At 38.7% G+C, this 17,095-nt stretch overlaps 1 protein-coding gene across 2 annotated transcripts in view; it reads right to left on the reverse strand.

The window, feature by feature from the left end:
- The window catches only part of ATP2A2 (ATPase sarcoplasmic/endoplasmic reticulum Ca2+ transporting 2), a 39,538-nt gene that overhangs the window by 1,865 nt on the left and 20,578 nt on the right, over positions 1–17,095 (reverse strand). For both annotated transcript variants that reach the window (XM_054392812.1, XM_054392811.1), the window contains 12 exons: positions 15,565–15,645; positions 13,708–13,793; positions 12,556–13,020; positions 9,865–9,953; positions 6,763–6,865; positions 6,112–6,243; positions 5,900–6,022; positions 5,565–5,783; positions 4,048–4,383; positions 2,874–3,094; positions 1,652–1,854; positions 335–420 (listed from right to left, as the gene is read on the reverse strand). In XM_054392812.1, coding sequence (XP_054248787.1) covers positions 335–420; positions 1,652–1,854; positions 2,874–3,094; positions 4,048–4,383; positions 5,565–5,783; positions 5,900–6,022; positions 6,112–6,243; positions 6,763–6,865; positions 9,865–9,953; positions 12,556–13,020; positions 13,708–13,793; positions 15,565–15,645 — 2,144 coding nt within the window. The remainder of the gene's footprint in view (positions 1–334; positions 421–1,651; positions 1,855–2,873; positions 3,095–4,047; positions 4,384–5,564; positions 5,784–5,899; positions 6,023–6,111; positions 6,244–6,762; positions 6,866–9,864; positions 9,954–12,555; positions 13,021–13,707; positions 13,794–15,564; positions 15,646–17,095) is intronic.

Genomic DNA, 17,095 nt, shown 5'->3' on the forward strand with positions numbered 1-17,095 from the left:
TTAACTTTCGTAATGTGTAACAGGCAATTCTGAACTAAGTAGGGAGTATACAAAAGCAGCGTTCTAGTATGACTCCTATAAGCACCAGCTTTGAAGAAATCTCCATTAGTCTTTTACTTGCAAGAAAACAATCAATCTTTCAAATTGCTTAGAAGCTCAGGTGTCCCAACTATGAGCTTTAGTATCAAGACTAATCACTTATGATCAAGTTTTATAGTAACGTTCGAAAACATGTTATTAGATAAAATTTCTGTCACCTACTATTTTTCTATAGTAACAACATGGAAGCAGCATGCACCACCCCTCTCCCCACAGAGATAAACTGAGCAAATACCAGCTGATAGAAGGAAACTCTCGGACCACCATCAGCAGCGATAAACCACCAAGCAGCAGCACCCACTGTGGCAGCACCAACATAACCTTAAGGAAAACAAAAGTGCCTTTTTCAGTGTTGTGAACTGTATGAAAGAGATCTCACTTGCCATACTTGAACTTCTACCTCAAGACCTCCAGTACCATAAAAAAATACACCGTAATTCCTCTGTCTCCTAGACAAGAAATCTGCTCCACCTAACTTAAATAAGCATTAAATACTGTTCTGCTGGACAGGTTCTAATAATGCCTGCTTACTGAAGCTGTCAGCTAGACCTTAAGGCAAACTGTTTCACTCAGAGCAACCAACCTGCAATTGTTCTTTTCCTCCCAGAACTCTGTCTCTCTACTTCAAAGTATTAGTTAATGTGTAGGATCTATAAAGCTAGGGAAATTAAGGTGATGATTTCTGTCATAAGGCCAGCACACATCAAGTACCCATGCAGATACTTATTCTAGCTTTACAGCACTATAGGTACATCCATTGATTTCACGAGTGGATACTCCATTATTCTTCCCAGTTATGGCCAGGCCAGCAAAACTCTCATGTTCTACTTAAGGCGGAAAAGGGTAAGTCAGATACATAAGATGAGTCAGTCATATTCAGAATTAGAAGTAGTTCTAGCTACAACCCCAACACCTAATGAAGGTGTGCACCCTTGGTTCTTCACTCCCAACACCACAACACGCTCATCTTCCTAACACTGACAGTTATTGCACAGACAAGCTAAAATCTGCTGTCTCAAGTGCTCTGAGCTAAAACTATTTCAGCCTGGAATGAATCAAAGAGAATTAGGTGGCTTCTTGAGAGCAAAGGTCAAGCTCAGTCCTAAGTCCATCTGTGCCTTAACGTCTTCTCTTCTGAGGATTGTTAACACTAGGCACTGTCAGACAGCTGTGAAGTATAGCAGTTAAAAAAATTAAAAAAAAAAAAAAAAAAAAATCAAGATTCTCACAAAGTGGTAAATGTCATACAGATGTTATGCAACTACAGCTTTTGGTGTCTTGGTTGCTATCAATCATCATCATAGTAATAAATTAATAAGATATGTTTTAAAAATCACAACTTTGCTGTTCTTCTCACAGCACCATCTGCAAACACGCATAGCAAAGTGTGAGTCTTAGAAGAATACCAATTCCACAGAACATCTATTGCTAGCTTTCAAGACTTCGGCATACAAGGAGATCAGACAAACTTGCTTTCAAGCAGATAGGCCTCACTCCCAAAAAGTGACCTACCTAAGCTCAGTGCAGAAACAAAAAAGCTCTCACTACTTACATCCAATAGCTAGGTAACGGAAGAAGAGCCATCCACTGATCAGTGGCTCTTTAGGGTTACGTGGTGGCTTGTTCATGATATCGAGATCGGGAGGATTGAAGCCCAGAGCAGTGGCAGGGAGACCATCCGTCACAAGGTTTACCCACAACAGTTGGACAGGAATTAGAGCTTCAGGAAAACCCAAGGCAGCAGTCAAGAAGATACTATAAAAAACAACCCACCAAGAATAAGCTTATTCTTGTGCATGCAAGTAAGTCCTTTTGATACTTAAACCTAAAACTGCAGCATCCTTTTGTTTCTCTCTGTACAGTCATCCACTTAACATCACAAGGTGAACATTCATATTTAGAACACTACAAACACATCCAAGTGCAAACTTTTCTAACCACTGGCATGTAAGTTTTGACACATTATCTTCTGGTAAACTGCAGGAATTGAAGAGTTTCTGCTTTAGCCTTGGTTTTTTTCCCATTCTCCTTGTCCCTATAGGCTGATAAAAGCTTGCAAGCCAGTTTTTAAGAGACACTAGAACTTCTGCAGTCATAACAGCCTTTCAGCTCTAATGACTAAGCTTCATTTAGCTAGATTACTGCTAGTCCCTGCAAAATTTAATGAGTGTGTAGATTTCATGGCTCCAAGCCTGTGTCAATAAATAGAACAGAAACAGTGGCTGCAGCAAGAGCCATATGAAGGACAGTTTTAAGTTTTACAAGAAACAAGGCAACAAAATTGATGTGTTATATTCCACTCAGACAGTGTGCTTTGATACAAGAAACTGTTAGAAGATCAAAATTTACACTCTGTTACCAGAAATGCAATCCTATGGCACTGGGTCACCAAAGACACATTCTTCTGTAACTTGAGGTTCAAACAATCATCTAAGTTAGATGTGTGACTAAGTTACCTGAAACACCAGATCTTGCAAAATATAAGGATTTTATTTTCCTATTCTAGAGAATCATTCCAATCACAGAAATAATTGTACAGCATTTAGCCACCTGAGCTAGAATATTATATGCAATCCACGGTATGCTGAAATTCTCCAGTGAAGGCTAGGCTAGAAGTATGCAGACTTCTGCACAATCACAATAATCACCTGGAGAACCTGCTTTTCTGGTTTTAGTGAGAAATATTGCAAGTAAATAAATAACTAAAGATTCCATCATCACTACTCTAGTTCAAAGAAAACAAAAAGAACAAGACCAAAACATTCTTAACCTACCAAACAACTTCTCCAACATTGGAAGAGATCAAGTAACGGATGAACTGTTTCATGTTGTTATAAATTGCACGTCCTTCTTCCACAGCAGCTACAATAGTTGAGAAATTGTCATCTGCTAAAACCATTTCAGAAGCAGTTTTAGCCACTGCAGTACCAGAACCCATAGCAATTCCAATTTCTGCTTTCTTCAGTGCAGGGGCATCATTAACACCATCACCAGTCTAAACAAGAATTTAAAATTGGAAAAAAATAAATAAGGGAGGCACTTATATAGGACCACAAAAGAATTTGTCACAACTCCTCTATACAATGCTCCAAGCTGAGGAAGAGTGGCTGGAAAGCTGCCCAGAAGAGAAAGACCTGGGGGTGTTGATTGACAGACAGCTGAACATGAGCCAGTGTGTGGCCAAGAAGGTCAACAGCATTTTGGCCTGGATGAGGAATAATGTAACCAGCAGGACCAGAGAAAAAGATTGTTCCCCTGTACTCAGCACCAGTGAGGACACACCTTGTGTATTGGGTTCAGTTTTGGACTCCTCACTACAAAAGACACTAAGGTGTTGGAGCATGTCCAGAGAAGGGCGGCAAAGCTGGTGAAGGATCCAGATAACCCTTATGAAGACTGGCTGAGAGAACTGGTGTTTAGTCTGGAGAAAAAGAGGCTGAGGGGGACACCTCCTCACCCTCTACAGCTACCTCAAAGGAGATTGTATTGAGGTGGATTTTGGTCTCTTCAGCTAAGTAACGTGACAGGATGAGAAGAAATGGTCTTAAGGTGCACCAGTGAAGGTTTTGGTTGGTTATTAAAAGAAACTTCTTCATTGAAAGGGTTCTCAAACACTGGAACAGGCTCCTTAGGGAGGTGATTGCATCCCTGACCCTGCAGGTGTTTCAAAGATGCAGAGATATGGTGTGGAGGAGCACGGTTTAGCATCAGACTTAGAGCTAGATCATGGTTGGACTCTAACTTAAAGGTCTTTTCCAACCAAGATAATTCTGAGTCATAGGAATTTTGCACTTAGTATGATTTCAACTTAAAAAAAAAAAAAAATCACTGAAGTGCAAAACCATTCTGAGGCTCTGAGTTCAGGGAAATTCATTTTGGAATTCCAGAATAAGGCGTTAATCTGAAAAGGCATAATTGGGATTTAAAACACAGTGTGCCTTTACTTACCATAGCTGTAATCTCATCAAAAGATTGAAGAAACTCAACAATTTTAGATTTATGGGAAGGCTCCACACGGGCAAAGCAGCGGGCATGGTGGCAAGCATCTCTCTGGGCAGCAAGTGAGAGTTCATCGAATTCACGTCCAGTAAAGGCCTTTGTAGAAACATCTTCATCTTCCACAAAGATGCCAATGCGACGGCAAATAGCTACTGCAGTGCCTTTGTTATCACCAGTGATCATAATAACTCTAATGCCAGCTTGTCTGCACAGCTTTATAGACGAAGCCACTTCAATTCTTGGGGGATCCAGCATACCCACACAGCCAACAAAGGTCAGGTTGGTCTGAAACAAGACAGCACAAAGTTTTACTGCAGGGTCTCACAAACTTCTCATCTGACCATGGCAAAACAATCTTTTTGCCTGCATGCTAAGGATGTCTCAGCACAACAACATTTGATTTTATTTCTGTCCACAATATTCTGTGGTTCAGCAGAGACACTGAGTCCTATGTCATCCTGCCATTCAGCCAAACCCCGTGTATTATCACTGATATACTTTCTCTTGTCAGGGTTTTATTCCTGCAAGGGTTACTTCAGAGGGATTATCTGTTTCACCATACTAAATCTAAATAGAGCACTTTGGCTCTGACACCGAGTTCAGACAGCTGGAGAAGAACCAAAAAGTCACAAATCTATATGCACATTAAGAGGAGCTAAGTGAAAATTTAATGCTTTTGGAATCACAATCCTACATGGTACCACCTACATGATAAGCATATGGGAAATGGGATCCTACCTTTCCAAACATACTTCACTTCAAATGCACTCATTTTATTAGCTAAGATGTGCTCTAGCTGTCAGCCTTGCAAATTCAACCTGTAAGCAGTCAAGTCTTTCTTTTTTGTAATCGGTGCCAAGAGCAAAGCGCACAAGCCAAGAACTCTCATGCAACTGTTGCAATTTCCCCCCCATCTAAATCCCAGATACAGATTTCATTGGAAAATTACAGAGCAGCTAAGATGATAATCATGGACAAAGCTTTAGCAGCTGACAGTATAGAGGCAGGGAACCAAACCTGACTCTCAAGAGTACAAAATCCCGAAAGAGGTCTTGCAGTTGAACAACGTCAAACAGAAAACCATTAAAAGCTGAAACCACAATGCAATATTTGGAGTATTTTTCAGAGTCAGTCTCCAAGAACAGTTTGTGGTGTTATGATCCTGTTATGTAGATACATAAAATACAAGCTCCAGCTAACTGTTAGTAACTGATTTTTTCTACTTCTAGCCAAGGATCAGCCTGTGTAACAGCCATCAAGAACAGTTTCTTCAGAGACACATAGAGTCTTTTCTTAAACTAAGCATTCCCTCCATACATGTGACCTAGCTGTTGTGTCTAACATGAATTATACCTAGAAGGAGAAAATTCTCAGATGTAAATTCCTCAAGATTTAAATATAAGGAGTCACCATTCCTCAGTTTGGGTGAGGGGAGAAGTGTTGGAAGGTTGTTTTACTAAACTTGCCTCATAGTTTATGAAATTTGAGGAGTCCTCAAGGTTCATTTCTTCTTTTCTGGGTGGACTGTCATGGGTTGCCAGAGCCAAGCAACGTAGTGTGTCTCTGCCAGTTCCCCATTCTCTAATGACAGACATAATTTTCTGCTTAATTCCTGGGGTCAATGGTATTTTAGCACTTCCAACACGGACATGCGTACATCTGTCAATCACACCTTCAGGAGCACCCTGCAGAGGAGAAGTGGAAAAAAGTTAACTTAGCTTAATAAATACTTTTCTATTACATTTGATCAAATTACAAAGTCCTTCCTTCATTTTCAAGCTTGAGAAAGTGGGAAACTGACCTTAACAAACATCTTACTCATGGACGTGCGGCTTGGTTTGTTTGGTGTACAATACACAGACATAGACTTTCTGTCTCTTGAGAATTCCAGAGTGAATTCTTTCTTCATGAGTTGTTTTATCACCTTATAAAAATACAATATCAACATGCATTTAGATAACAGATACTGCAAGACTCACTCCCCAGGAAAGTCCAGATAAAAAGAGTACTGACCGAGTTACAAGCATTCGCACGTTCAATTCTAGAAAGTCCTTTCAAATCTGTGTCAAATACGTTCATCTTCTCAACCAGACAGGTAAGTGCCGTTTCTGTAGCTTCACCAACTTTTTCATAGACTCCCTTAGCCTTTAGTTAACAAAGAAAAACACAGAGGTTTATACTTTAAACTTCACATGGAACCTACCAAAGACAAGAGTTCAAGTTTCACAATGGAAAAATAAGCTTAACAAGACTTACTGTTTCTTATAAACCAAACAAAACTATTCTTAAAAAGCAGCTTCGACGACTATGATTTGTAGAAAATCTCAAGCTTTTACTCTCAAAACCAACAGAGAAGAATGTCAGTACTTCATCGTTATGCATTTAAATCATCATGAAATGCAGCAACCTTAAAAAGACTAGGCAAAGCAAGAAAGCAGCAGTCCATTCTACACACCAGATCTCTCAAGTTTCAGATTACCCTTGCTGCCTGGCTTTAGATTTCTACGTTCAATAAACAAGGCTTTCCCAGAATTAATGCTTAAGAGGACCTAAACACTCTCCCCATTGACTAGGCGATTTACCACTGGAAATTGTTACACAGAAGACTAGAACAAATATTTGTCCTCATTCTCACACTCTTGCTGTTCTAGGATATGTACTTACTTCATTGTAATCCAAAGAGGAATCATTACAGAGCGCACAGATCGTTGCAAGTTCCACCAGGCCATCATACTGGCTACATTTAATAAGTTTGTCATCTTTATGCCTTTCCAAAGGAAGAAAATGGGGAGACTTAAGTTAGTTCTTCAATGTTAGCATCTCACCTTTCCCCCTTCTTTAATCCCTTTGATATATTTTCATTCGTTACAATGCTTACTAGTTATGGACTTGGAACTACAGAACCATAAATTGTTGAGAAGAGCAGGTTTGATAAAGGTGAGTTCTGAAGTTCAAAGAGCCATGAACAGAACGACATGATTACCACTGACATCACTACCTGAATTACAAACCCTTACTTCCTCCTGTGACAGTCACACAGCAACATAGAGGAGAAGCAAATAGCTCAGTAAAGAGGCATAAGAAAGCAGTATTAAGAGTTTGTGCAGGACTTGGAGGGGAGTTCCAAGTAGCAGAGGGATACTGTTGAATCCCTTAGGAGTTTCGCTTCCTTAGCCTTACAGCATGTTCTGTAGATTTCCTGCCATGCATGAAATGCATGCACTGGGCAGGCACGAAAGCAGATTTGCCCTCTTAATTTCTTGAAAATTAATCCGTACTATGTGTGAACCTCTTAAACCAATGAAGAGCCAAGTCATTGCACAACACAAACTCCACCAGAAAAGAAATGCTCTTTTCTAGTAGTCACACACTTAATGATGACTTTCTGAGGGATAGGATAAGAAAAGAGAGAAAGTCCATTTTCTGATATTAAAGCACCGTTTGGACGTGACAGGAAGCAACTTTTTTGCTTTTACATTTAGAAACACATAGCAATTAATTTTCTGGAATATTAGCACACCTCTAAAGTATGAAAGAACCAAGACTAACGGTAAAAAGATGTGGCTCATTACTCCATAAGAATTCATAACATGGCCAATTATGTAAGCTTTTGTTCATGCTCCTGTAGTACTGCAAACAAATTCCACTATTGTATAACACAGCATGTGAACAAAATGTATCTTAAGAGAAAAAAAAAAAAGTGTTTACATTTCATTTTGCAAAGAATTCTACAGCCATAAGCAGTGACTTTAAATTCTGAACTCTTCAAGCTTCCTAGCATACCTCCGTTTGTCACCTCATCTATCACAGCCATACTTCCTGATCTCACCTGTTCTAAATTTGAAGAAAATCAGCATATTTGAATATCCACAACTTGTTATGCCAAGATTGCCTTCTTTTTCCTTGCCTGTGTGTTCCTTATCACCAATTTCTGACAAGTGCAGATGGAGTCTAAGTTGATGAGACTCAACAAAACTACTCAAAACTGTCTGACAATCTCCTAAAGTCTCTAGAAAATCATTCACTGGTTTCAGTTTTTTAGTAAGAAATATTTGCAATTTTATATTCTGAATGCATCTTAGGGGAAAGTTAGGTATCAAATACTTTAAGTGAAAAATTACTGATTTATTGCAAAAACACTTAATGGTTATGAAATAGAGTAAGCTACCTATACAGCTGTGTAAGACATCTAAGTAAGACATCTGTGTAAGTATCTGAAGTGAAGTACAAGGAAGAAACACCTGTCAGGAACGGTTAGTATCTAGAGCAGATTTGGGTGCTACTTCTAAAGGTCCCTAAACTTTGTTTTCAGTGATAGTTTGCTATTCAAAGTGAAGTCAGTCAACCTTACTTAAAATCCTTACAAAGCCACCGACTTCAAAAAGCTGTCCATAAACAGAGAAATCCATCAGCCCTAAAAGTTGGGGAATTTAGCTAGTTGTTTCCTGATGCTCAAAATTCAGCCTTTCTGCGGTAATTTCCCTTTCACAGAACATTCCTTATGTCCGTGAGCACAGTGGGATTAGCATGCTTGTTCACATTTCAGAATTTCAGCCAGTAAAAAAGGAGCATTAACATACATTGATGACTGTAATCTTATACTCAACATCTGTCACCACACTCTATTTTATTATTTTGTTTATCTACAGCTCTTCTGAGACCAGATGAAGCACAATAACTGGATGCTTTATAACATCTAGAATGTCACCTTGCCTAAGTAAATGCTCTCTTCTGAAATGAAAGCATAAGCTTTTGACAGCAATTAGCTTTGAAATGAGAATTGGGGAATTAAGATTTCCTGCTGCTGAGAACACCATGATCTTAACTGTTATGAAAATTAAACAGAGATAATCGCTATTGAGATTGATGAAGATTGCTTGGAGTCAGAGGTGTACATGTGAAACTCTGCCAGTTTGAGATGTTTACAGTAACTGAATCTCAATTCTACTTCAGACACAGAACAACTCTATTCTGCAAGTAAAACTGAAGTGAGAAGATTAAAAACACAAGAAAGACTAGCCAAAAGGGGGTGTTAAGAGGTGACTTTCCTTCTAGAAGCAGAACCCCAAACACTCCTAAGCTGTCAGGATGAACCACCTATCCCACTAGTAGAGACTTGTATCTGATAAAGTGAAGCAAATATATCTCTCCTTTTCGTAAGGGAGTGGGTTTAACACCAGCTCAAATACCAAACGCTGAAACAAACACTCAATTATTCAAATACAGATGCACCAAGTCCAATACTGAGGGTGGGGAACGGGAATTTACAGTAAATTAAAGAATTTAATAGTTAACTCAAACATGCTCGTAAGATACTTTAGAAAAAACATCTCCTACCTTCTGAGGCAGGAGAACTGGAAGCATTGAGTTCAGAGATTAACAGAGGCTCATCTGTTCAGATTTATGCAGGGTTTTTTAAAATGAAAAAGTAAGCCTCATTTTGAAGCACTGGGATAGTTCATCTCAGTCCAGTAAGGTTTCAGTGAAATAAATCATCTCAACCTACCCCTAATTTATTTCTAGATTATCAAAGGAACATTGCAGTACTTGGGACTGTATTAAGTATGCTTCATTAAGTTTTACTTTACTAGAATTTCACTTCCTTTAACTGGTAATTACTTTCCCCCAGCCCTTGAGTGTTCATTCTCACTGGTTGAGCTTTCATCACTAACAATCACTATTGAATATTACATACATCACTTTTCAAGCCTAAAGTAACAGTCAGTGCATAAACAGAAATATTTAACTTCAATAGAATACACTTACACTTCTCCCATGGGTGCATATGTTGAACCAGTTACAGTGAATTCATTCAGAGAACAGCTATCTCCTTCTACTCTATCCAGGATAAACATCTGAAATTAGATTTAGAAGTGTTACTACCTTTGAACAATCATTAATGCAAGATATTTAGATAGGCCTTAAGCAAGCAGGTATGAGAGGCAAATTCAGGTTGAGTAAACGAACTAGGTAAAACCAGATACAAAACTGCACTTCAATCTCATGTATCTGAACAGGGCCCTACACTGAAGCACTAAGTATGGAAAACAGCACTTCTGCTTAGCAGATGTCATCTGAAAACCAAATTGTGGCACAAGTACATCAAAGAGCTGAAACATACATAAATTACATACTCTCATACTTATGTTAAGACCACTCATGCATCCACTCAGCAGTCCTGACTACACCCAAGTTCCTCCTAGACTTCAGGCTTGTTAATTACTGCTCCTGTGCATTCAAAAACAGCAGTTGCAAACAAAAGCAGCATAGGACAGCTTGGAAACTTCTTTCCAAAGTGAAAATAAAAACATCTACAAATAGAAATTTCTAGATCTAAGGCAAGTGCCAGACTATGGCCAGTTGCCATTAATGCCAGCCACTAAGTGAAAGTGCTTCCTGTCCTGCTTTTCTAGTTAAGCCACTTTGAATGTTTTTAAGCTACCAGTATACTGTACAACAGATAGGTCAAGCACCCTTCTAGTCTTTCATTTCTGTTTTTCCTACAGGAGAGTTGCAGGCAAAACCACGTATGAGAAGATGCAGATTAAAAAAAAAAATACAGCTCTCAAAGCTGTCATATCATGATTTGCTGAAGTAGTAGTAGAGAAGAAAGTATTTTGTCACTAACTGATAGTGTATCTTAATGGAACTTTTTACTGGTTAGTTAGTATAGGCCATTTTGCCACACCATGTTTTATCAATACCTTACTTTCCACTCATTGTGCTGCCTCATGTTTCAGGCAATCATCTTCACAAAATACAGCCTAATAATTTGGTGTTCTTCAACTGATCTGCATCAATGTCTGGAGCCCCTATCATCTTCAAAGTGATTTTGAAAAAAATCAAAAAGTTAGAGAAGCTGATACATTATAAGCCCTCCAAGCTGAGCAAGTGCATTCTCAGAGGGAGACAGCACAAGTCTCTTCCCAAAGCAGTATTGTTTTTGACTGAAACATTTTAGTACAGGGCTCCTTTGGACACTCAGGAGTTACTACTTAACACTAAAACTACAAGGGGAATTACTGTTGTAAACCAGTGTTCTTAAAAAGCTAAGCATTCTCTCTACTTAAGAGTGAAACCAAGAATAAGCCTATTGTTTCCAGGTATTAGAGGTTTGCTGTTTTGCAAAATCTTGCAATTAAGGTTATTCTGTAGCTGTCAGAGGTTAACAAGGAGCCAAGTAAGTTGTACTGAGGAAGATCTAAAACATTTAGCCCTTCAAATACAAGTAGAATATTTTCAGCTTTTAAACAAACACAACTTAAATGATGAGTTAACCAGGAAGCCTTCTGCTTTTGGCATCTGCATGATGAAAAAAAAATCCCTGCAAAGACTAGGGCAGTTATGCAACTCTACTGCAAGTAACCTCCTCTGGAATACTGATGAGCAGCTGCTTTGTGTCTCTTAGGTATAAATACTACAATACTGAAGGAAGTAGAACAAGTTAACCACCAGTCAGAAAGAAAAAGCCATCAATCACATAGGAACAAAGTGCTTACACGCGTTCTCCACTGGTGTTCCATGCTCAACATTTACACATTTGGAGTTCTAACCCAATGTAATGACTCTGAACATTTGATGTCATGGAGTTGCTATGCCACTGAATGCCTACAGGCACTAAACAGAAGAACCTTATGTTTTCCCCATAAAACTCCCACACAGGGGATCAAATATACAGTAAGCACATAGAACTGGCAACTGAACATACATTACATTAAGTGACTAGCTACAAATCCCAAATTAATCAGCACTAGAAAGAACATTGGGGGAAGGGAGGAAGGGCCCATAACTTATCTTTACCTAGAAAAATGTCATACATTGAAGATGACCCTGGCAATGCTGGTAACAGGGTCAACTACACCTACAAATTGCCAGATTAGTAATCCAACATTGCACATTGAAAACACCAGTGATCTACATCAGGCCAGTAAGAGCTATTGTAGGTAAGATAACCAAATAAAGGTGGAACCACTCAGCAGTCAAAATACTTCAGACCATCCAAGTTGCTGTTGTAAATCTTTTACCTTTTCCTCATTTTCCAAGTTTCTCTACCACTGCCATCTTGCAAAACTAGAGTTTTTACACTACACACACCCTGCTTCTGCAGTGTAGCTACCCTACCTTTCTGAAACAGGAGACAAATCACACTAAATCATTACCAGCAGGCTAAATGGCTTACAGACAAGCCAGCTGAAAGCCACTTGCAAGCAAGTTGCTCTTCCATCAAGTGTGGGTATAGCTATTTTTGGCCGTAACTAAATAAGGGAAGAGATAAAGGCCTTAAATACTACCCAGTGGAAAACTGAATTCAAAATGGAAGCTTGTTTTAGGAAAATAAAGCAAGATTTTGATGACATGAGAACCGAAAGACTTTTGATCAAAGGAATTCAAGCAATGCTGACTATTCAAACAGAGCGGCTGAGGAGAAAAGGAAAAACAGAAGCTAATTGAACATACCCTGCAGACTGACATCTGATTTGTGGTCAGAGTACCAGTCTTGTCAGAACAAATAACCGAGGTGCAACCCAATGTTTCCACAGAGGGAAGACTTCTAACAATAGCATTCTTCTTGGCCATTCTTCGGGTTCCAAGAGCCAAGCAGGTGGTAATGACAGCTGGCAGACCCTCGGGAATAGCAGCAACAGCAAGAGCAACAGCAATTTTAAAGTAATAGATAGCACCTCGAATCCAGGAGCCACCGTGAACCGGATCATTGAAATGACCAATGTTTATTATCCAAACAGCGATGCAGATAAGGGAGATGACTTTAGACAGCTGCTCGCCAAACTCATCCAGTTTCTGTTGGAGTGGAGTTCTCTCTTGTTCAGTAGCCACCATCTCATCACGAATTTTGCCAATTTCAGTGTTTACTCCTGTTGCAATAACCACTCCCATAGCTTTACCAGCAGCAATATTAGTACCCTAATGCAAATGAAGAAAAGGTAAGAGAAAACTTGTAGTCGATCTATAAACAGGATTGGGTGATGGATTTTTGTATAAGGTGGATTTTCTAAGTGCAAAACCAAGTCCAGGCTGTGTTTCAGCTAAGATAAGAAGAAAGGTGAAAAGGAATAGCATGACTTTACCCCAGTATCTGTAAGAGAATACATCAGTGTAGAATTTCTGCTTAAAGAATGGGCTCAAAATGAATCAGTACTGACCTATTATAAGCAGCATAGTCAAACCCATAGTGTACATTCCAACTTTAGGTTTTGTATTTTGCCCGATTTAATGTTATTTACTACAAGAAATGTGTTCTGTGGGGCTCCTGTAATCCAATTTGTGTGAGCATTCTCATCATTCTCAAGAGGTATTACTTTAGAAAAGTAGTGCAGAGGAAACCCTTTCAACGTGTGTGAGCTCCAGCCTGTAAGACCTTCTTGTGAAGGACAAAAATCAATTTCCTCACAAACTGGTTTCAGTAAGTGTCTTCCCTGGGGACAGCTTTTACTAGAAGTTACTTCTAATTTTCAATTCATTTAGATCATGGGACACTTATACAGATACATATAGGGAATACAGCTTTTAGGTGAAGACCTGAAGTTCTGCACATATATCAATGCCAGTATTATCTTAGAGAAGTCTTGAACACTTCAGAACACAACTTACAGAAAAAAGCATGTTCTTCTTGTCTTGGTTTACAGCACGAGGATCAGGCACAGGGTCAGTGTGCTTAATCACAGACACAGATTCACCTAAAATATAATAGGATTAAGAAGGTTATACACATGTATCACCTTCTCTCCTGGAGGAAATCAGAAAGTTCTAGTTCTCAATCCTAAAATATTTTAAAATATCGAGCTTCTTTCCACAAATGATTTTATTTAATTGCTTACATGAAACAGGAGGTATTTCAGCTGACCAATACCGGTCAACGGCTGACTTTTAATAAAATGTTTATGTAATTCCTTTCCCATTTTTCTATAGTTAGAATTAACAGTGCATACACTACATCTTAAAGAAGATGAAAAGCGGTCGCATAAGCAGCTGGTACTGTACTCTGCCTTTTAATGTGGAAAGATCTACTGCATGAACAAAGTATTTTGTGTGCTTCTTGTGCAGTAATGAGTATTTCTCTTCTCCCAGCACTGTCAGATGCATGTTCTGATTTAAATCATTAGATCCTACCATAATTATAGCTCTGTGATGGCATAATCAAAGCTATACTGGCAGACCTTAAAAAAAAGGCGTCATACAGCCAACTGTTAACTTCTTTAGTTGGAAGCCTTCAAAGAACTCTTCCATAAAAAACATTAAATATATCCATTTCTCTGCACTTCACCACACAGGTATAGGAAGGTTTCTTTTTTATAAAAAGAAATGTTAATTACTACATCAGATTTCACAAGGTGGTAAATCAGTGACTGAAGCCATGAGCACAGTACTTTGTAAGGTCAATAGACCCAAAGCTTCCTATTTTTAAAAGCTTTAAGTAGCACCTCAGGCTTTCATCCTACTTTGCAGTTAGGAGACTCAAGCATCAACGTAAAACAGGCTGAAAACAGAAGCCTTTATGCAGGCTTCCAGTGGATTTCTTCTTCTTCTACTTAGTTGTGGTATCCTGATAAATATGGAGTGCCTGCATTTCCTTATGCTCAATACAAGTAAGCTTGATCAGTTCTGTGCTACTAAGGATCTGTAGTGAGAAAAATTTGGGTCTGTTTCAAGACAGATTTGAGGATAAAAAAATAGGTTTCTTATGAACACTTTACAGTTTTAAAATTCAGGACTAGTTAACATTAATCTATGCTACCAAAATAGACAGACAGATCTTCATGTTCTGTCTGAAACTGCTACAGAATGCTTGGTTGATTCCTAGCTTCTTTCCTGTATTTTGAAGTACTGCTACTTTGTTTTGTTTTCAACAAATCTGAAAAGTGCTCTAAATATAGCTCCTGCACTTGGAGAGCCAGTACCAGAAAACACATGAATGTGTGTGCACAGAATTTCAGCAAATATGGCTTTAGCGTACAGAGTCTTTGCTAACACCAGTTTAAAAGCTGCCTGCATTTCAAAAGTTATTCTCTCTTGTAAGAGAAAATGGCTAATTGTTACAAAAGCTATTTAGTAAGATTTCCATACTTTTGTAGTTGTGTCAAGATGTTCAAACCTAGAAACCATAAACTAGAATAACTAGAATAGAATTTTTTTTTTTTAAATTTTACTTTCCCACAAGTTACCAGGTTCTCTCTCATGGAGGGGGGGAAAGGGAGGGAATGAACACCAAAAAAGCATTCTAAATCTCAGTAAGAATACTCATGTTCATGCCACTAAAGTGAACACAAAGCCAATAATGAAGCAACACATTCGGCCTCTCTGAAAGTTGTTACTGATTCAGAAATGTGCTGCACTGGAACGCAACATAGTAGCTGAATAGCTACAGGCTTGTTTATAACAGATTAAACAAACTGTGCATAGGCACTTTCAGTTATGTACTTAGTTGTCCAAAAGGCACAGAAATGATACCTGTGAGAATTGACTGGTCTACTCTTAGAGTTGTAGATTTGATAGAAGTAATTCTTATATCAGCAGGAACCTTGTCTCCAACTACAAAGAAATGAACAAGACAAAGTTAGAATTTTGTTATTTGAGCAATTTCTAACCAGCCTCTATCAGCCAGAAAACAATTTTCCAGTCACTTTTCAGATGACTAAGATCCCTAACAGATTAATGTTTCTGTGGTTTGCAATACTCCCATTTTCTGAGTACCTGATACACTTGGGCAATTTAGATTTGCCTTCAAGATCTCTACCTCAGAATTGTTTTTCTAATCACATGACTACCACTTGACAGCAAAGGGAAAACATTCTCAAGAGAAAGACATCCATTTCAGAATGCATATTTATAAACAAGCAAACCCTGTAGCTAAGGTGAATCAAGTTCCCTTTTCAGAACAACTGTCCTGGGAAGTCTTCTGGTTTTCTCTAGGCCCAAAGTCAGTCTTAGGCTCTCCAATGATCAGAATGTTACCGACTTTTATTTATTGAGGAAATAAAAAGAAGTTGTGCTTTCCTTCCCTTTGGCACTGATTGTGAGAATAACATGCTTCTGCATACCTGCTCTTTTGATGTTCTACTTTTTATGCTGCCAGATGTTTCAGAGTAAGAAGTAAATTACAGATCATATAAGTAGCTTTATTTTTCAACAACACTGTTTTATAAAATATACCACAATCCATATCCCACTTACAATTTTCACAGACCTCTATGCTATGTGATTCTCACATATGTATGTCTACCTTGCAGAAGACAACAGCGGAGAAAACACCCCTACAACAACAAACCAATAAGCCAACCCACAAACAAATCAAAACACCTCCACTATCAAGTGTTTTGAGACACCAAAGCAGCAGACAGTACAAGTTAACAGCACACTCCGAAAGAGGGCAGAGAGCAATTAAGTGGCCAAAGCTGTGTGGCCAATTTAGCTCCAGCACCTCTATTACCCCGTAATTCTTCCACCTTCCTTCTTTCTCTTGTCTAGCTTTAAGAACTAAAGTCCCACCATTTTGTGACTACTGCAAATAAAAGGCTCATGCAAATTAACTTGGTAAAGCATATTAATGAGAGTCACATTTCTGACTCATATGGGGGGTTCTACATGTTGAATGCAGATAATCAAGCACTCCTAACACAATTTTAGCACTTCAAGTACTCAAGTGACAGCTTCCTTTTCATAATAAAATAATGCAAAGAAACAACCAAGGGAGAGTAGCCAGTTAGAAAGAGCTGATCATCTCAGTAGATGGGACTTTGTGTCCCTGCAGTAAAATTAAAACAAGCTGCAATTCCTGCAGGAACTGCTTATGCAACTAACAGCAATAAAGCACATTAGCAAATAGTACCATGAGAGACTCCACAGTGGTGTCCCTGCCTTAGAACATAGAACCACTCACACAGGAAAACCATGGAACAAAATGCTGAAGAGGACAATGAAGTGCTACTTCAAATGTTAAGTAAACTTGCACCATGTGATTTTTTTGTAAGGTCAAAGAAAT

The sequence above is a fragment of the Indicator indicator genome, chromosome 26 (genome assembly GCF_027791375.1).
Source record: "Indicator indicator isolate 239-I01 chromosome 26, UM_Iind_1.1, whole genome shotgun sequence".
Taxonomy (NCBI): domain Eukaryota; kingdom Metazoa; phylum Chordata; class Aves; order Piciformes; family Indicatoridae; genus Indicator; species Indicator indicator.